The 16,960-nt window shown below is 33.8% G+C and overlaps 1 protein-coding gene across 1 annotated transcript; it reads right to left on the reverse strand.

Moving 5' to 3' along the window:
• Nucleotides 1-4,795: 4,795 nt before the first annotated feature.
• On the reverse strand, nt 4,796-6,238 carry LOC122306481 (anthocyanidin 3-O-glucosyltransferase 7-like). Its single transcript, XM_043118911.1, has one exon. It carries the CDS (start codon nt 6,236-6,238, stop codon nt 4,796-4,798), a length of 1,443 nt encoding a protein of 480 aa, XP_042974845.1.
• Between the last annotated feature and the right edge of the window lie 10,722 nt (nt 6,239-16,960).

Raw genomic sequence — 16,960 nt, forward strand, 5'->3', positions numbered from 1 at the left:
AGAGTCCATACCAACACAGGCCATAAGAGTAATTGATGCTCATGAAGAGAGTAAATCTCCTGAGAAAGAACCTCCTGAAGAGGTATTTCATGAAATGTCTTCCCTTGAAGAGGGACAGGTACCTGAAAATAACGAGATCTCGATACATTTCATGAGTACAGGAGAAATTTTGAATAGAAATAAAACTGTTGTCGACAACATATTTTCATATAAAATGGCTCTTGACATTACCAGAAGTAATGAAGAAATTGAGCCAAGAACTGTCGAAGAATGTCGACGTAGAAATGACTGGCCAAAATGGAAATCAGCTATTGAAGCTGAATTAAACTCGCTAGCAAAGCGAGAGGTCTTTGGACCAATTATACAAACACCAAAGGGTGTAATGCCCGTTGGATATAAATGGGTATTTATACGTAAACGAAATGAAAGTAATGAAATTGTGCGATATAAAGCACGACTTGTTGCACAAGGTTTCCTGCAGAAACCGGGGATTGATTATGAAGAAACATACTCTCCTGTTATGGATGCAATCACATTCAGATATTTGATTAGTTTGGCAGTTATAAAAAGATTGGATATGCAGTTGATGGATGTGGTCACCGCATATTTATATGGATCATTAAATCATGACATATATATGAAAATCCCTGAAGGATATAAAATGCCTGAAACTTCTAATCTGAGTACATCCAGAAGTATGTATTCTATTAATCTTCAAAGATCTTTATATGGGTTAAAACAATCCGGACGCATGTGGTATAAACGCCTTAGCGAATATCTATTGAAAGAAGGATTTGAGAATAATCCAATATGCCCATGTGTTTTTATTAAGAAATCAGACTCCAGATTTGTTATTATTGCGGTTTATATTGATGATCTAAATCTTGTTGGAACTCCTGAAGAGATCAGAAGAATCCCTACATATTTAAAGAATGAATTTGAAATGAAAGATCTTGGCAAAACGAAATTTTGTCTTGGCCTGCAGCTCAAGCATTTGCCAAACGGAATTCTCATTCATCAGTCAAATTATACAGAGAAAGTCTTGAAACACTTTTACATGGACAAAGCTCATCCCCTGAGTACTCCAATGGTTGTTCGATCACTTGATGTGCAGAAGGATCCATTTCGTCCTTGTGAAAACAATGAAGAAATTCTTGGTTCTGAAATACCTTATCTCAGTGCAATTGGAGCCCTGATGTATCTTGCAAATTGCACTCGGCCTGATATTGCATTTTCAGTTAATTTACTTGCAAGATATAGTTCCGCACCAACTCGAAGACATTGGAATGGCATTAAACATATCCTTCGATGCCTTCGAGGTACGGTTGATATGAGATTATTTTATCAATATGGTTCAAGTCCACAATTAGTTGGATATGTAGATGCAGGTTATCTTTCAGATCCACACAGAGGTAGATCTCAGACTGGATATGTATTTACTTATGGAAATTCTGCTATATCATGGAGATCTGTCAAACAAACACTATCTGCTATATCTTCAAATCACTCAGAGATCATTGCAATTCATGAAACAAGTCGAGAATGCATTTGGCTAAGATCAATGATCCAACATATTCAAGAAAAGTGTGGTCTTCCAGTGATTAATGATAGTCCAACAATTTTATACGAAGATAATGTTGCTTGTATTGCTCAAATTAGAGGAGGATATATCAAAGGTGATAGAACCAAACATATTTCACCTAAATTCTTTTATACTCATGAACTTCAAGAAAAAGGTGAAATTAAAGTCAAGCAGATACGATCAAGTGATAATCTGGCAGATTTATTCACAAAAGCATTACCAACTGCAACATTTAAGAAGATTGTGCAGAACATTGGAATGCGGAGACATGAAGACCTTTTATCATGCACTTTTCAGGGGGAGTAACGTCTTGAAGACTTATGCTGATTGTACTCTTTTTCCTTCGCTAAGGTTTTATCCCACTGGATTTTCCTTCGCAAGGTTTTAATGAGGCAATCTTAAAGCATTTTACGGTACACATGAATATTGTACTCTTTTTCCTTCGCCATTGATTTTTTTCCCACAGGGTTTTTCCTTGGCAAGGTTTTAACGATGCATATTCATTATATGTGGTCATCCAAAGGGGGAGTGTTGTAAAATAACATTGTAAAATTGTATGACCACCTTGAGCTAGCCGTCAAATGCACAGTGTGCATAGTGTCAGCATAGTACTGCATAGTAACTGGCATAGTAAATGGCTGACATAGCACAGTGTGCATAGTGCCAGCATAGTACTGCATAGTAACTGGCATAGTAAATGGCCGACATCGCACAGTGCATAGTGCTAGCATAGTACTGCATAGTAACTGGCATAGTGAATGGCCGACATATGCATAGTGCCAGCATAGTACTGTATAGTAACTGGCATAGTTCCCTTTGTATGCCTATATATATCGTTGAATTCTTTAAGAAATTCATAAGTTTCATAACTTCTCTGAATTCTATCTCTCTCTCTTTCTCTCCTTTCGATAGTTTTATAACAATTATTATTATTATTATTATTATTATTATCATTATTATTGTCGTTCACAGTATTGCACACTTTATAAATGACTACGTACCCACTTCATTGTAGCATTCTCTCGAAAAAGAAAGGAGCAAAACCACAGAGACAACAAAATGAACGCCCCAAACGTACGTACAGGGTTTGAAAGAAAATAAGATAAAATGAAAATGACAAATTATTTGGAGATGGTGATCATGGTACTGATAATTTATTGAGAGATTAGCTCAAGCAAAGTTTTGAAATCTTTGGAAGCAATCCCATCAGGTCCGGCAGCTTTCACTACAAGCTCTTTAAGACCTCTGATCTTCTCCCTCATCCTCCTTCCATGTTGATCATGTCCCAGAACGAGCTCCAAGCTCTTGACCATTCTCTTCTTTGTAAACACCCCTGCCTCAACCCTAACCCCTATCCCCCACACGTCCTCTACCATCCGTCCGTTCATCTTCTGGTCGCCAAAGATCGGCCGGCAGATCATCGGAACCTCACCGACAAGGCTTTCAAACACAGTGGTATCCACAGTGTGTAACGAATATTAATAGCATCACACATAATTCCAAACTCTTCGATTGTGACTGTTGACGACAAATATTAATTATTGAGTACGTACTGAATGGTAGTTTTAAACCTAAGTCTGATTGGTAGCCAGTTAGATTAGCACTCCCGCCAGCTAACTTTACCCCAATCTTAGAGCATCCCCAATAATTAGCTGACCTTACTCCAATCTTTGAACATCCTCAATGATTAGCTAAAATTAAAGATTTTTTTTTTTTTTTTTTTATGAATATGAATTGAATTTAACTATTACCTATATCATTTATATAAGTCTTTACATTAAATTATTTATTTATTTTTTATATAATAAAATAATATTAATTTAATATATTTATTTATATCATATTTTACCATTATATTAATTATATGTTAATTAGAAATTATATTCTAATTAAATTATTGGTTAACAACTCATATTTTTAATGGTAATTTAATATTAATAATTATAAATGTCTAATTAAATTTACTTAAAATTTAATATAATATTAATAACCCTTGTTGATATTAATTATTGGAGTAAAAGCTAAAAAAATTGAGTGTTATGAGAAAATATTGAGGGACGAGAGAGAGTGTTACCAAAAAAATAAATATTTAATATTAATAATTATAAATGTCTAATTAAATTTACTTAAAATTTAATATAATATTAATAACCCTTGTTGATATTAATTATTGGAGTAAAAGCTAAAAAAATTGAGTGTTATGAGAAAATATTGAGGGACGAGAGAGAGTGTTATCAAAAAAATAAATATTTGATCATTGAATAGTTCAAATTAAATTTGACTCTACTTTTATAAATACTGTAGTTAAAAATTAAAATTTTCAACTTTACATTATCTATTACAATTAATTTTTGGTCCATAATAACTAAAAGTAACTTTTTGTTATATATGCATATTCCATCAACTATACTATAAAAAATTATTATTTTATTTACTTCAAACTATACATTAATGCAGGGTGCATCTTTCTCGATCGTGGTGAGCAGCCTTATTTGATTCTCTCTTAGTGTGCTGAGCAGATCAATTGGCTCCAATCTGTTTCGTTCTTACTAAGATTATTTACCACTTAAAGAGCATCTTTTTCCGTAATTTGAATTCCCATGTCTTGATAGGATTCTGACATTGGATTCTGCAGTGAAAAGACTGGCAGATAAGATTGATGGATCTGACATTATCTTTTAAGTCAGAGTTCCACCAGCACCATTCCACCAAGTTTTCCACCAGCACTATTCGTGGCAGCAACTCCTTCTCTTGTATATGATGGCCTCCATTAGATTTTTAAAACTTAATGTACTGTTTCTAATTTAAGTAAGCAGGATCATCTCAAGAATTTTACTTTTTTTTAATTATTTTTTAATATTTTTAAATATTTAAAAAATAAAAAATTTTTATAATAATATTAAATAATTTTTTCTTAATCATAAAAAAAAATAAAAAAACTGGAAGCATTAGCTCCCAGGGGAAATATAGTATTATTCTTTATTATTATTATTATTATTATTACTATTATTATTATTATCGTCGTTCACAGTACTGCACACTTTATAAATGACTACGTACCCACTTCATTATAGCATTCTCTCGGAAAAGAAAGGAGCAAAACCACACAGACAATAAAATGAACGCCCCAAACGTACGTACAGGGTTTGAAAGAAAACAAGATAAAATGAAAATGACAAATTATCTGGAGATGGTGATCTTGGTACTGATAATTTATTGAGAGATTAGCTCAAGCAAAGTTTTGAAATCTTTGGAAGCAATCCCATCAGGTCCGGCAGCTTTCACAACAAGCTCTTTAAGATCTCTGATCTTCTCCCTCATCCTCCTTCCATGTTGACCATGTCCCAGAACGAGCTCCAAGCTCTTGACCATTCCCTTCTTTGTAAACACCCCTCCCTCAACCCCAACTCCTATCTCCCACACGTCCTCTACCATCCGTCGGTTCATCATATTGTCGCCTAGGATCGGCCGGCAGATCATCGGAACCTCTCCGACAATGCTCTCAAACACAGAGTTGTATCCACAGTGTGTAACGTACACGCCTACTACTTTATGTGACAAGACATGAGCCTGGGGTGCCCAGGGAACTATTTTTCCTTGCTTCCTTGTCCTCTCGAGGAACCCGTTCGGCAGAAATGCTTTGAAGTTTTCCCTAAGAGACCAAAGAAAAGGAACGCAACTCGCTTCCAGCGCCTCTGCTAAAGCTGCAAACTCGTGGGGTGGCACCGCCGCCACTGTTCCAAAGCTTATATATGCTACCGATGTTGGCTTTTGCTCGTCCAACCATGGGAGGCAGCCCGTGGCGTCTGAATGTGATGGGGGTAGGGGTGGAGTTGGGAATATTAATGTGAGAAAACCCACGTACAGAATGTCTTGGAACTTGGACTTGAGATCATCGGTGAGTATGGTTGAGTTTAGTTCTTGGAAAGAGTTCATGACAACAGCATTTGCTCGTGGCAGGACCTCCCTAATTCTGTGCAGTTCGCGTGCTAAAATTGGTGAAGAATTTGAGTGATTACCTTGATCAAGTATTTCTTGGGGTAAGTCACCGAAGCGCATTACGGAGAGTCCTGGAATGGCATCTAGGGTTTTGTCAATAGGATTTAGATCTCCCCCTGCACCGCCATTACCATGAGCTTCACCGCCACCGCAAGCTTTAGCATAAGTCTCGTGGATGAGAGCACTGTAAATGTAGGCAGAGAGGTCGTAGGGTGCGGGAACGTATAAAGGGACCCACTTTGCATGCATGTCCGCAGCCATATCGCAACCAAAGACCAAGAAAGCATCGTTCAAGATGCAGGTTATCTTTTTCTGCCCAGTCTCGGCCACTGCCATATCCATGCCTTTTCGGAAGCTCTCAGGTGCAGCCTCAAGGAACAGATCCAATTCCTCGAGGGGATTCTCGGGAGTGAGGACACGTCCCTCCGGCACGCCATCCGCAACATCGTAGGATCTAAGGTTGTGTGGGAGGTGAGCTCCTGAGGTGGCAGAGAGCTTTCGGTTGGATTTGGCAGTGTTAAGGAAGGAGAAACTCACGTCAGGGGCGGTCGATGCTAATCTGGAAGTTAGGTTGAGTAAAGGCCAGGGATGGCAGCCAAATGGAAATGCCAAAACTGCAACATGTTGATTTTTTCCTGATGAGCTTTGATCACTCATTTTTTTGGGCTTGACTTGATTTGCTGCTAGATAAATCGGACCATCGGTATGCAAGAACCGAGGGAGATTTATAAAATATATTAATAGCATCACACGTGACAACAAATATTATTGAGTACGTACTGAATGGTAGCTTTAAACCTAAGTCTGACTGGTAGCCAGTTATGTAAGCACTCAACTACTATTACTCCAATCTTCATTAATAGCAACAAGATTATGATGGCTTCTGTTAGTATCGGGTGGCTCAATACAAATTGAAATTTAAGATGAAATTTAAGTTAGTTATCCATATTTATATATGGAATAAAATATAAATTATTATATAAAATATTTTTATAATTTTTAATAAAATAAGATTTTATTTAAAATTTTTAAATAAAACTTTTTTGAATTTATATTAAATAGTAACTTAAAATAAGGCTTCAATATAAATTTAATATCTCAATTTAGTAAAATCTTAAAAAATTATTTGAAATATAAATAATTCATTGTAATAAATAATAAATTTAGTATTATAGACCTTGTAATGTTGAAAATATAAAAATTATTTAAAATTTTATATAATAAAATAGTTTTTATTTTTTTTTAAAAAAAAATTAAGAAAAATACATTTCATTTTTAATTTTAAAAACTTTATATAAGATGGAGGGCTTATAACTTTACCATTAATCCGGGCCTGCTTAGTATTAATAAAGTTTTGAAGCTCCACTTTTGTTTTGGGGACAATAGAGTTTGGGAGAGAGAAGCACGCCTTTCCCATGTATAATATTATTCCTTCTATGGCAGATCAGCGGGGCAATCATAACATCTTTATATAGCTCATCATGCTGTAGATTTTTTTGTAGCTGGCTCCATACCTCCATGAAGGAATTGCTATGGCATGAGAACATTCACATTGGCTTCATTAAAGTTATATTTAAAATTTAATAAAAAGTACAAGTTTTCCATAAATTTAAAATCTTTATATCGGTAATCCCACATTGGATTAGCCATTGGACATATGATTACCGAATGAGACATTGTCCAGTAGCATCATCCTTCCCATAATGTTAAAACATTGCAGTTAATTGGGTTGAGGGCAGATCGAACTAGTTCAACAACAATCACTACAAGAAATTAAGATTTTTTCAGCGATTTTTATTTTGTTGTAAATAAAAACGCTGCAAAAAGTAAGTATTAGCAGCGATTTAATTTTCATCGCTGCATATGAATCCCGACTTTACGATTAATAAGGAGCGGCTGTTTTGGCAGTTAATTGCAGCATTTTTTGAGTTATTGCAGCGATTATTTTCTTTGAAAAAATAAAAAACATGTTGCAACAAGCTAACTATCGTTGCAATATCGTCTTGGGTGCCAAAACTCACGAATTGTTTTATTTTCCCCCGTTGAACCTAGTCATTCCGATTACTTTCCCTCTCAGTGAATTTCTCTCTTCATCCCCATCCCGAGTACATACCATCGTTGTCATACCCACCCCGCACGGCTTGACCATCATCTTCAATCCCACCCAAATGACCTATTCCTCCATTTCGTTAGCCTTTTCAGCGGAAGCTACAGTACGTCGTCTTCTCCTTCCCTTACAACTGGGTGCCCTGCAGCGATTGGGGATTTGAAGCATTTGGTTTTTCAACCATTTTGAGCAAATCGAAGGTGGAGATTTGTGGTGATGACTCTTGTTTACCTTCCGCCATCACAGGTATGGTTGCAACGATTTATCGTATCTCTTCCCCTTCATCCATTATTGTTGCAGTGTAAAAAATTGCCATTTTTTTGTAGATTAATTTCTAGGTTTTTGAGTCTGCAATCATGAACTTTTGTTCACGAGATTTTGATTATATACCTGCATTTTGTGGACGTGTTGATGTGGGTTTAGATTTCTAGGTATCCTCTTGTAATTTGTTGGGCATATTGTGGGTTCTGGGTGGTCCAGGTCGAATGTATACAATCATGTATGGAAGCTTTCGATTGCCATGGGATTGGGTTGTTTGCATCATGTGGCTTATTAGATATCACAATCTCAATATCAAGTTTGTCACACAGCAGACCAACCACACACGCACAGCACAACAATCATGTCCACTAGAATATGCACTACAGATTTCATATGAGATTGCTACTCTCTGTTGTGCCATATAACCAAAAATATTCTTTTCGATTCTTCTATAAAGTCTATATATAGACTTTGATTCTATAAGGAACTTGAATGGAAGAATCCTTGTCCAATTCCATTATCTTCACACGGCTCTCAATTAATGGTTTTTTTGTTTTTTTGTTTTTGGGAAAAAAAGAAGAAGAAGAGTGGTCATGAAGATTTAAGGGTATAGGTTGACTTGATTATAACCTAAAATGCAAGCTGAGGCTCTCAGCCTCTCTGCACAACTCACATTAATTTAAATACATTTAAACCAATTGTTGCTGAATGTACATAACCATGCAACCTCCATTGACTTGGAAATTATTCTTGAGAGCAACGTTGTGGATCAATCTTCTTATCATTTGGGTAAAGTCAGACCCTTGATCAATTTCAGACACGCCCATATACATAGTTACTTGTATTTACTTGCAGCGATTTACCTGAAAAATGATGAGTATATCAATATTGGTAATTAGCAGGGAATGGCTTTTTTTTGTTTACCAAAGGTAATATTTGATTGATATTAGGTAGAAAAAGTCATTACAGATTTTATATTTATTAATAACATGGATGGTGTAACTGGTGTGCCGGACCATTTCTCTGCTTTATGATGTCTTTTTTGGGCTTATTTTTAATTGGAGAGATGACAATGTGACTCTACCTAGAGACCTTTTCCCCAACATTTATGTGTGTGTGAAAATATTACACAGTCCACTTTTGACAGCTTTTGCTAATTAATGTTGGGTTAGCCGCTTAAACAATTAGGGTCACAACTGATGCTTAACCTTAAGCTGTAATTTCAATCTAACCCATCTCATTATATTAAAACCATTTCATGTCCAGCAAGCTATTTTCCTGAATAATAGTGGTTCTTAAAATGTTGGGTAAAAATGAGAAGGCTAGGAGGTTGGACAAAGGCTTTAATGGGCGCATGGATATGTTGTATGTTGTCCATGCATGCATGATGGTCAAAGCTGGCATGTAGTACATGAAGCTAAACTTTGAGTTCAATCCCTATTTGGGGATGTCAAAGAATAAATCTCATGTTACTCCAATGAATACCCAGAAACAACCAAAATAAAATATTTTTATTCCATTGAGAACCAAACTGTACATGAGGAGTTTCCTAAAGTTTTTTTTTTTTTTTTTTTTTTTTTTTTTTTTTTTTTTTTTTTTTTTTTCAGATTAATACTTTGGTTTTAATGTAGATTGAGAGTGGAATTTACTAATAGATATATTTATTGATTTGTTGGAGTCAATGTTGTCTTATATCTTCTTGTGATATACTCTATTTGGTATGTATAATAAGGTATTTTCCAATTACCAAGATTCTCTCTCTGTTTTTTTTTTTCCTTATCTAATCTCTTTTCATGCCTGTTAATTTGAATGAATATTAATGCTTGTGGGGACTCAAACTCAAAAACAAAGTTAAGTCCAATGAATGAGTTAGATGGCAAGGAAAACAAAACTAGTATATATTAAATATCAATTATGCAGATCACTTAAAACTCCCATGCAGGAAGAAGCTGCCACTGACAGGGCCAAATAATATTAATAATTTGACTACATTGGTTATCTCATCCCATTAGAATATTAGAAGAGCTTCCACCCATCGATATTTACTATAATCTGCAGTGAATTTCTTTGTTTTTTAAACAATAAGGTTCATGCCATGATTGTTCTCTACATGTGTTTAACATTTATTTTATATTTCAATTTACTAAAACTTATAAAGAAATTATAAAAGAAAGAGAAGTGGCCTTCAGCTTGTATTTTTTGCATTCTACTAGCCTTTGGTTCTGCTTGCACTACAAACTTCATCTGTTGTGTGGTTCTATTTCAGTGCAGTGGCGTTTTAGTGCACATAATAGTTGTGGTTTTGTTTTGTGCATCTGAGTTTACTTGCTTTTCTGTGCATCTGTGTTATGGGGTCTGTTTTGTGCATATTAAATCGTGGGTCTGGGTTGGTTTGTCAATTATTTTGGTTTTTAAAATATACTACTACCATGCCATGGAATTGTGGTTCTGAGTTATGGTTCCAGTGCATGATAGCAGCTTTGGTAATGAAATTTGTATAAAAGTTATTTGATTGAAAATAGGATTTCACAAACATATACCTGATCAAGCAGCAAGTTAATTAATCAAGCTGCAAGTTAACTAATCAATCCACATTGTATTCTAATAAAAAGATCACTCTTCTTTTAGAAGAGTGATCTTTTGGCCTTGGCTCTTAGCATAAAGTCACCCACATATCAGAAACTATAGGGAATGGAATGGGGTTGAATTGATAATGACATCATGCATGTCCTAATTTGAAGGGAGAAAAACAAACAAATAAATTACATGAAATGTTTTGGCGATAAGTTTGGTGCCAATTAATTAATTTGGCAGATCAAGGCAGTGAAGTTGATAACCTAGGGTTTTTTATAATTGCTTGATTTACAACTAACTAAACTTGGATAATACAGTACTTTCATTGCCTTAATTTCTTGTCGATCATGTAATTGTAAGCTGGCAGATAGTTTTGTGAAGAAGACATTAATGGTAGGGTGATTATGGTCTTAAGCCCATTTGCTCTTAAGTTTGATTGTTTTTATTTATTTTTCTTAGCCAGTTTAAGACTGTGATTGTGCTATTAACTTGTATGATTTATCATGTGATATTTTCTTATTATCTTCCTCTGTCACAAGGAATACGAAACAGTTCATTGTCTTACTACTTAGAATCTTATCTTGTATTCTAGTTGTTCAAGTGAGGTTGACACATTTCCTTCAATTATTACAGAACACATTGAGAGCATTAAACGCCATTTGATGGAAGGTTTGAATGGTTTAGTAGCTATAAGCAGTCTTCCTTTCTTCATTTCTCAGTTGTTATAACATATGTATTCTTGCCAATTTACTCCAGGTTGTCCCTCTGTTATTTATTTTAGTTTGTTTTGGTCTTGAGCTGAAATTCAATTGAATTTGAGGTCTTAGCACTGGTGTGTTTTTTTTTTCAAATGATTTAGGTATTTTTGGGGGATAACCTTCTGAAATGAGCAAAGAACACCATCTGGATTTCTTCTTTTGGACTGTTGAGGTATACTCTCTCTCTCTCTCTCTCTCTCTCTCTCTCTCTCTCTCTCTCTGGTTCTAATAATTGTGGATCCTTCTTCTTTGTTTTTGTTGGTTATGAAATATTTTATTGCCCTTAGATGGCAGTTTGTAGAATATAAAATTAAGTCCAAGTTTTCACAATAATGGGCGAAGTGGATTGTAAATCATCTGGACTTTATGTACTTAATTAGGTTTTTCTAGAGATATTTTATAGCTACTAGAATTTCGTGCTTGAATGGTATTGATCCATCTTGACTGCATGCTTTTGCTGGGTAACTGGTGTAGTCTTTTGCCAAGTTTCAGTTGTGACGGTTGTCAAGAATTCGCCGTGGGCTGGATGAACAGGTGATATCATGATTCCCTAACGTAAATTTCTTTTAGAATGAGTTGATTTTAGGTGCTAAAGTTATTTTAAGATATTGAATGGTCTTTTAATATGGAGTTGACTTAGCTGCTATAGTCTTACTTTAAAGGCTGCAGCTAGTATTTTTTTACCTTTATAATATTCTTTTGGTTCTATACTCCATATTGATTATGGCCTCTTGCATAAAGCCAATAAGAACCAAATGAGTAACACTGGTTCCTAGTGTTCCCTTCAAAGAACACTGTCTCACTCACTAGTATAATCATTTTCTAATAAACAGAGATGTTTAGCTTAAGAACTTCCACACTTTAATGAAAATAATTTTAAATCTCACCCAGCATGATGGAAATAAAGATGTATGTATCATTTGAAAAGAAATGGTAGATCCTGATAATCAATTAGCATAAAATGCATCCGAGTACATTGGTTGCCTAACAAATGTTAGATGCAATGGTATTGACCATTGCTGAAAGGAATGCTGGGGAAGTGTAGGACAAGGTTGCAAAGTACATGTTCAGAGTCAAACCCTGCATGGCAATAATTGAGTCTTTGTTAGTCTTCCTTAACACATTTTAGACGCCATAGTTATTAGTGATTAAGTAGGTTATTTAAACTAGAAGAAATAAATGAACCTCTCAAGAAAACAGGCAAAATGGAACATAAATAGTAGCAGCAACACTCTGTATTTAAGTAATATAAAATTGGGGATGTCATTCCATGATTGAAGGAAGCTAGTGTGATAAAGTACATCCTTCATAGCTTTGGAACTTGATAGAGTAACAATCTCTGAGACCTCTTCACCAACAATAACTGTATCAGCTAGCAACACCTAGAATTTTTGAGTTTTTGGGTTGTTGGTCTTATGGAATAATAGTGACATGTTAACTACTATGCACTGGTTTTAGTATTTGATCATTCTTAGCATTAAGACTAAGACCCGACTCATGAAACTCGAGGTGAATTCTAGTCCCTGCAGTTTTAGTCATGCTTGCAGCCAAGTTCAGGGCATCCTTCTCAACTACTGAGCGAGCAGCAAGATATGCAGCACTGGCTTTGCTTCCAGATTTGGCATGCACTAATTGTTGCTTCTTGTGCCTTGAGAAGAACCTCATAAGCCTTGCTCTGTGAGGCATTGGCATCGATCAGAAAAGTTTTAGTAACATTTGAGCAATAGCTGTTATATCGAGATCCAATTGCACATATAATCACACTATTCGAATCATAGTAAAGGTTCTCTTTATTGCTTGAAACACTCGGTTTTAGATCAAATCTCCTCCGCTTTGAAAAATTGAAGGGTAACAAATATCAACATTCTCTGCATTCAGCTTGACCTTAATTCGTGTTGGTTCCATTATGGCCTTCTCTATGTTATCCATTAATGAAGCATGTGAAACCTTCTTTTCCTCATCAATAATCTTTGAAGTATTGGGACTACAAAACTCCTAATCACTGATGAAGTCAAGAATGCAGCTTTCTTTACATTTGTTAACTCAACATTGTCTTTCAATTTATTTATTGATCATCATTACATTTGTCAAAGTTTGCTAAAACTAAAAGTATTCAATGCAAGTGGTGAAAGATATGGAAATTCTACATATCATTATAAATGGTTTAATTATATATAGAGTTAGTGATGATGGGTCAGTTTATTAGTCAAATTGATGTTGTCGTAACATTGATATGTAGATATTGTTCCTTGCATATCTATAATATATATGGCTTATATAGAGGATGGTTTAAGTTTGTTCAATGTTGTTAGTCCAATGATTTGATACAGCCTATCTAAACCCCAAGAGTACTTTTTGATCTAAAGAGATACATATCATCTTAGTACTAGCTACTTGGATATAGATAATCAATATATGTTCTCCTATCATTTTACAGAGTTACAATAGTTAGTGCCTACACTTCACAATCCCCAAATCGACAGTACTGTTGGATTTCAAGTGTCTATATATTACTGATTGCAGTTTTGGTTGTAGATATGCATGCATGTTCTTAAAGATTATCTTTGGGTTTATCATGATCAATGTTCAGCAGCCTTACTAGAAATGGGGTAATTTTAGTAGTGACTATTTTTGTTTTAGCATAGACAAAATGCAAGTGAAACTATAAAAACATTTGTTTTTTACTAGAGTTGATGATGCTCCCACTGTAACAGGAAGAGGCTACTGTTTAGACACTCACTTTGTATTGACATTATGCAATCTTTAAATAATCCCAATAGGAAAAATTAATTTATTGTGGTGCGTTTTTTTCTCTTTCATACAGATTTTTTTTCTTGTGAAGAGGTGTTGCCTAGTGTGTGGACAAAAAACTACTCCAGTAAGGAGATAGATAGGCCTCTTGGGTTGGGGGCTTTTCCTAGGAATGGCAAATGGTTGGATGAAAGTAAAAACAACATTTCTCTTTGGTATTTAATTCCCTAATGATTCATGAAACTGAATTACCCTCATTACTCTCAGAGATTTTGCTTCTCTTCTATTGTCTCCAACTCTTTTTGCAATCTGTTGTGAATCCATTTATTGATTCCACAATCCTTGTAATTGTTAATGGTGATTTTAAGACAAATGACACTGGCAACAATTTATCAGAACATATATATGATCGATTGTATCACCAAAATAGATAACATTGTATTAACAAAAATTCTATTCACTTTTAAGTACTTCTTTGTGTACTCCACTTGGGATGATGATCAAGATCTATTTCACAATATTGAGGATGCTACACATGTTTTAGAGATGATCAAGAAGAGGATGCTACATAAGATGAAATTTATCTTATGGTTTCTTTCACCTATCATTTTCTGTTTCATATTAAGATATATGTTTTCTTTGTATCTTAATTTTGTTCTTCAAGTTAGCTTTTTAGTTTATTTTTAAAAATTATTATTCAAATTGTTGCCTAGCAGTTTATGGAGATTGCCTCATGTTGATTAGACAATTTTTTTTTTAAAGATTGGAATGCAGGGAGCAGGAAAATCAGCTGAGAGTGATAGGTGGAATTCTGATCAACTGTCTGGTGAAAGGTACAATTATGGTGATATCAATGATGTTGATTCACTTTCAAGTATTGGATTCAAATTGGTCCACCCCAATGTATATAGCCCATAACTACATTAATGTGAATTTCCCACTGGGTTTATCTTTGGATGTGTTTGATTTATTATATTAGATGAAAAATGTGCTCAAAGATTTGATTTATAATGAAAGTTCCAGAATTTTTCTTTATGTTTCCCATTTCTAAATTGGGTGTTAGATAAACACTATAAGTGTTATATAACAATGGAATAGAAAGAATCAAGAATCATAGGTTTATGTGTGATCATTTCATGTAGGTGAAAACTTGTGGTAATTATTATAATTTGGATTATGATTGAAAAGTGTTCCACAATGAATGATGAATTAATCTTAATTTAAATGACTTAATTTAAATGCAGTTTAAGGTATTAAAAAAAGTTAATTTATTGTTTCAGGTTTTTTAATAAATTGATTAAATAATTATTTAGTGATTGACATGAACAGGATAAAAAAAGTATTAACAAGATAAATAATATATTTCAGATCAAGTGCGAAAATGACACTTATATATATATATATATATATATATAAACAACATCTCTGGCGAGAGAGGGGGAAAAAAGATGCACCAAAATGCAATTGCAACGATTTACATGGTTTTTGCAGCGATTCTATATGCTGCAATTATACTTTAACAACGATTTTCTATACAGCCATGACCATATTTGCAACAATTTTTTTCTTTTTTCCAGCGCTTTTGATTTTATTTTCAACATTTACATTACGCTGAAAAAAATAATTTGTAACAATTTTTAAATAAATCGCTGGAATTGAACTTCTCAATTCCAGCGATTTTATAGTAATTGCAGCATTTGCTCAATTCTAGCGATTTCCATAGTTTTTGCAGTGATTCTAAATGTTGTAATTACATTTTAACAACGATTTTCTATACACTCAGGACCACATTTGCAACAGTTTTTGCCATTTTTGCAGCGCTTTTGGTTTTATTTTAAACATTTCTATTACGCTGAAAAAAATTATTTGCAACAATTTTTAAATAAATTGTTGGAATTGATCAGCTCAATTCCAGCGATTTAGAGAGTATTTGCAAGGATTTAAAATGCTGTAATTAAGATTTCTTAGCGATATAAAGTTATGGGCATGAGGACAGTTATAGCGATGTTGAGAGTATTAGCAAGGAAAAAAATTCGCTGGTAAAGCTATTTTTAGCAGCGAAATTTTTTTTATTTCTGCTTTGAGTAAAAAAGACGCGATAATAGCGGCGAACGTGCAAGGAATTTAAAATCGCTGGAAATGAGTATATACAGCATTTTAGATAGTTTTTTGCAACGATTTTAAGCGCTGCAAATGACCTGATTTCTTGTAGTGAATCGTTGGTCTATTTTAGGTGGTTAAGGATGTTTATGTTGATAGTTTATGTTTTTGTTAAGAATGTAAATGTAACTATTAATAACTATTAATGATTCATTATATATATAATGGTTATCATTACTGTTCAATTATTGTGTAAAAAGTCTTTGAAGATGTAATTTTAGACTATGGTAAAAAATCAGACCCCAACACCATGGTACATGCCACTCAAATAAAATGTTATATTGATCAAAATTTTGAATTTTGTTCTGTAGATCACTTCAACTTGGATACTAGAATGTAATATTTCACTATCAATAGGTACCGGCATACTGTTTCCAAATTATAAAATTTTACATATATATTTCATATTTATATATAAAAAAATATTTATCTTTATTTTCATGTTTAAATTTGAATAATATGTCTTTAAATTCATCTACAATAACTTATGCATTTCTAAATTTTTGCATAGCTATAAAAAATGATTCTTCAATCACTTTCCACTCTCCAAACATTATTTTTAATTTTTTTTCTCTCACCAACCCATTAAAATCAATTTTGTGAAATTTGTATTAAGATGATTTTGATCTATGAAATTTGTATTAAATTGATGATACAAAGTGTTTTTCAATACATATTAATATTTATTGATAAAATTGATCATTTTGATATATGAAATTAGTATATTTAGATATATAAAATTGATATTTTTGAACGCATAGTGCTAAT

This window comes from Carya illinoinensis, chromosome 4 (genome assembly GCF_018687715.1).
Source record: "Carya illinoinensis cultivar Pawnee chromosome 4, C.illinoinensisPawnee_v1, whole genome shotgun sequence".
NCBI lineage: Eukaryota > Viridiplantae > Streptophyta > Magnoliopsida > Fagales > Juglandaceae > Carya > Carya illinoinensis.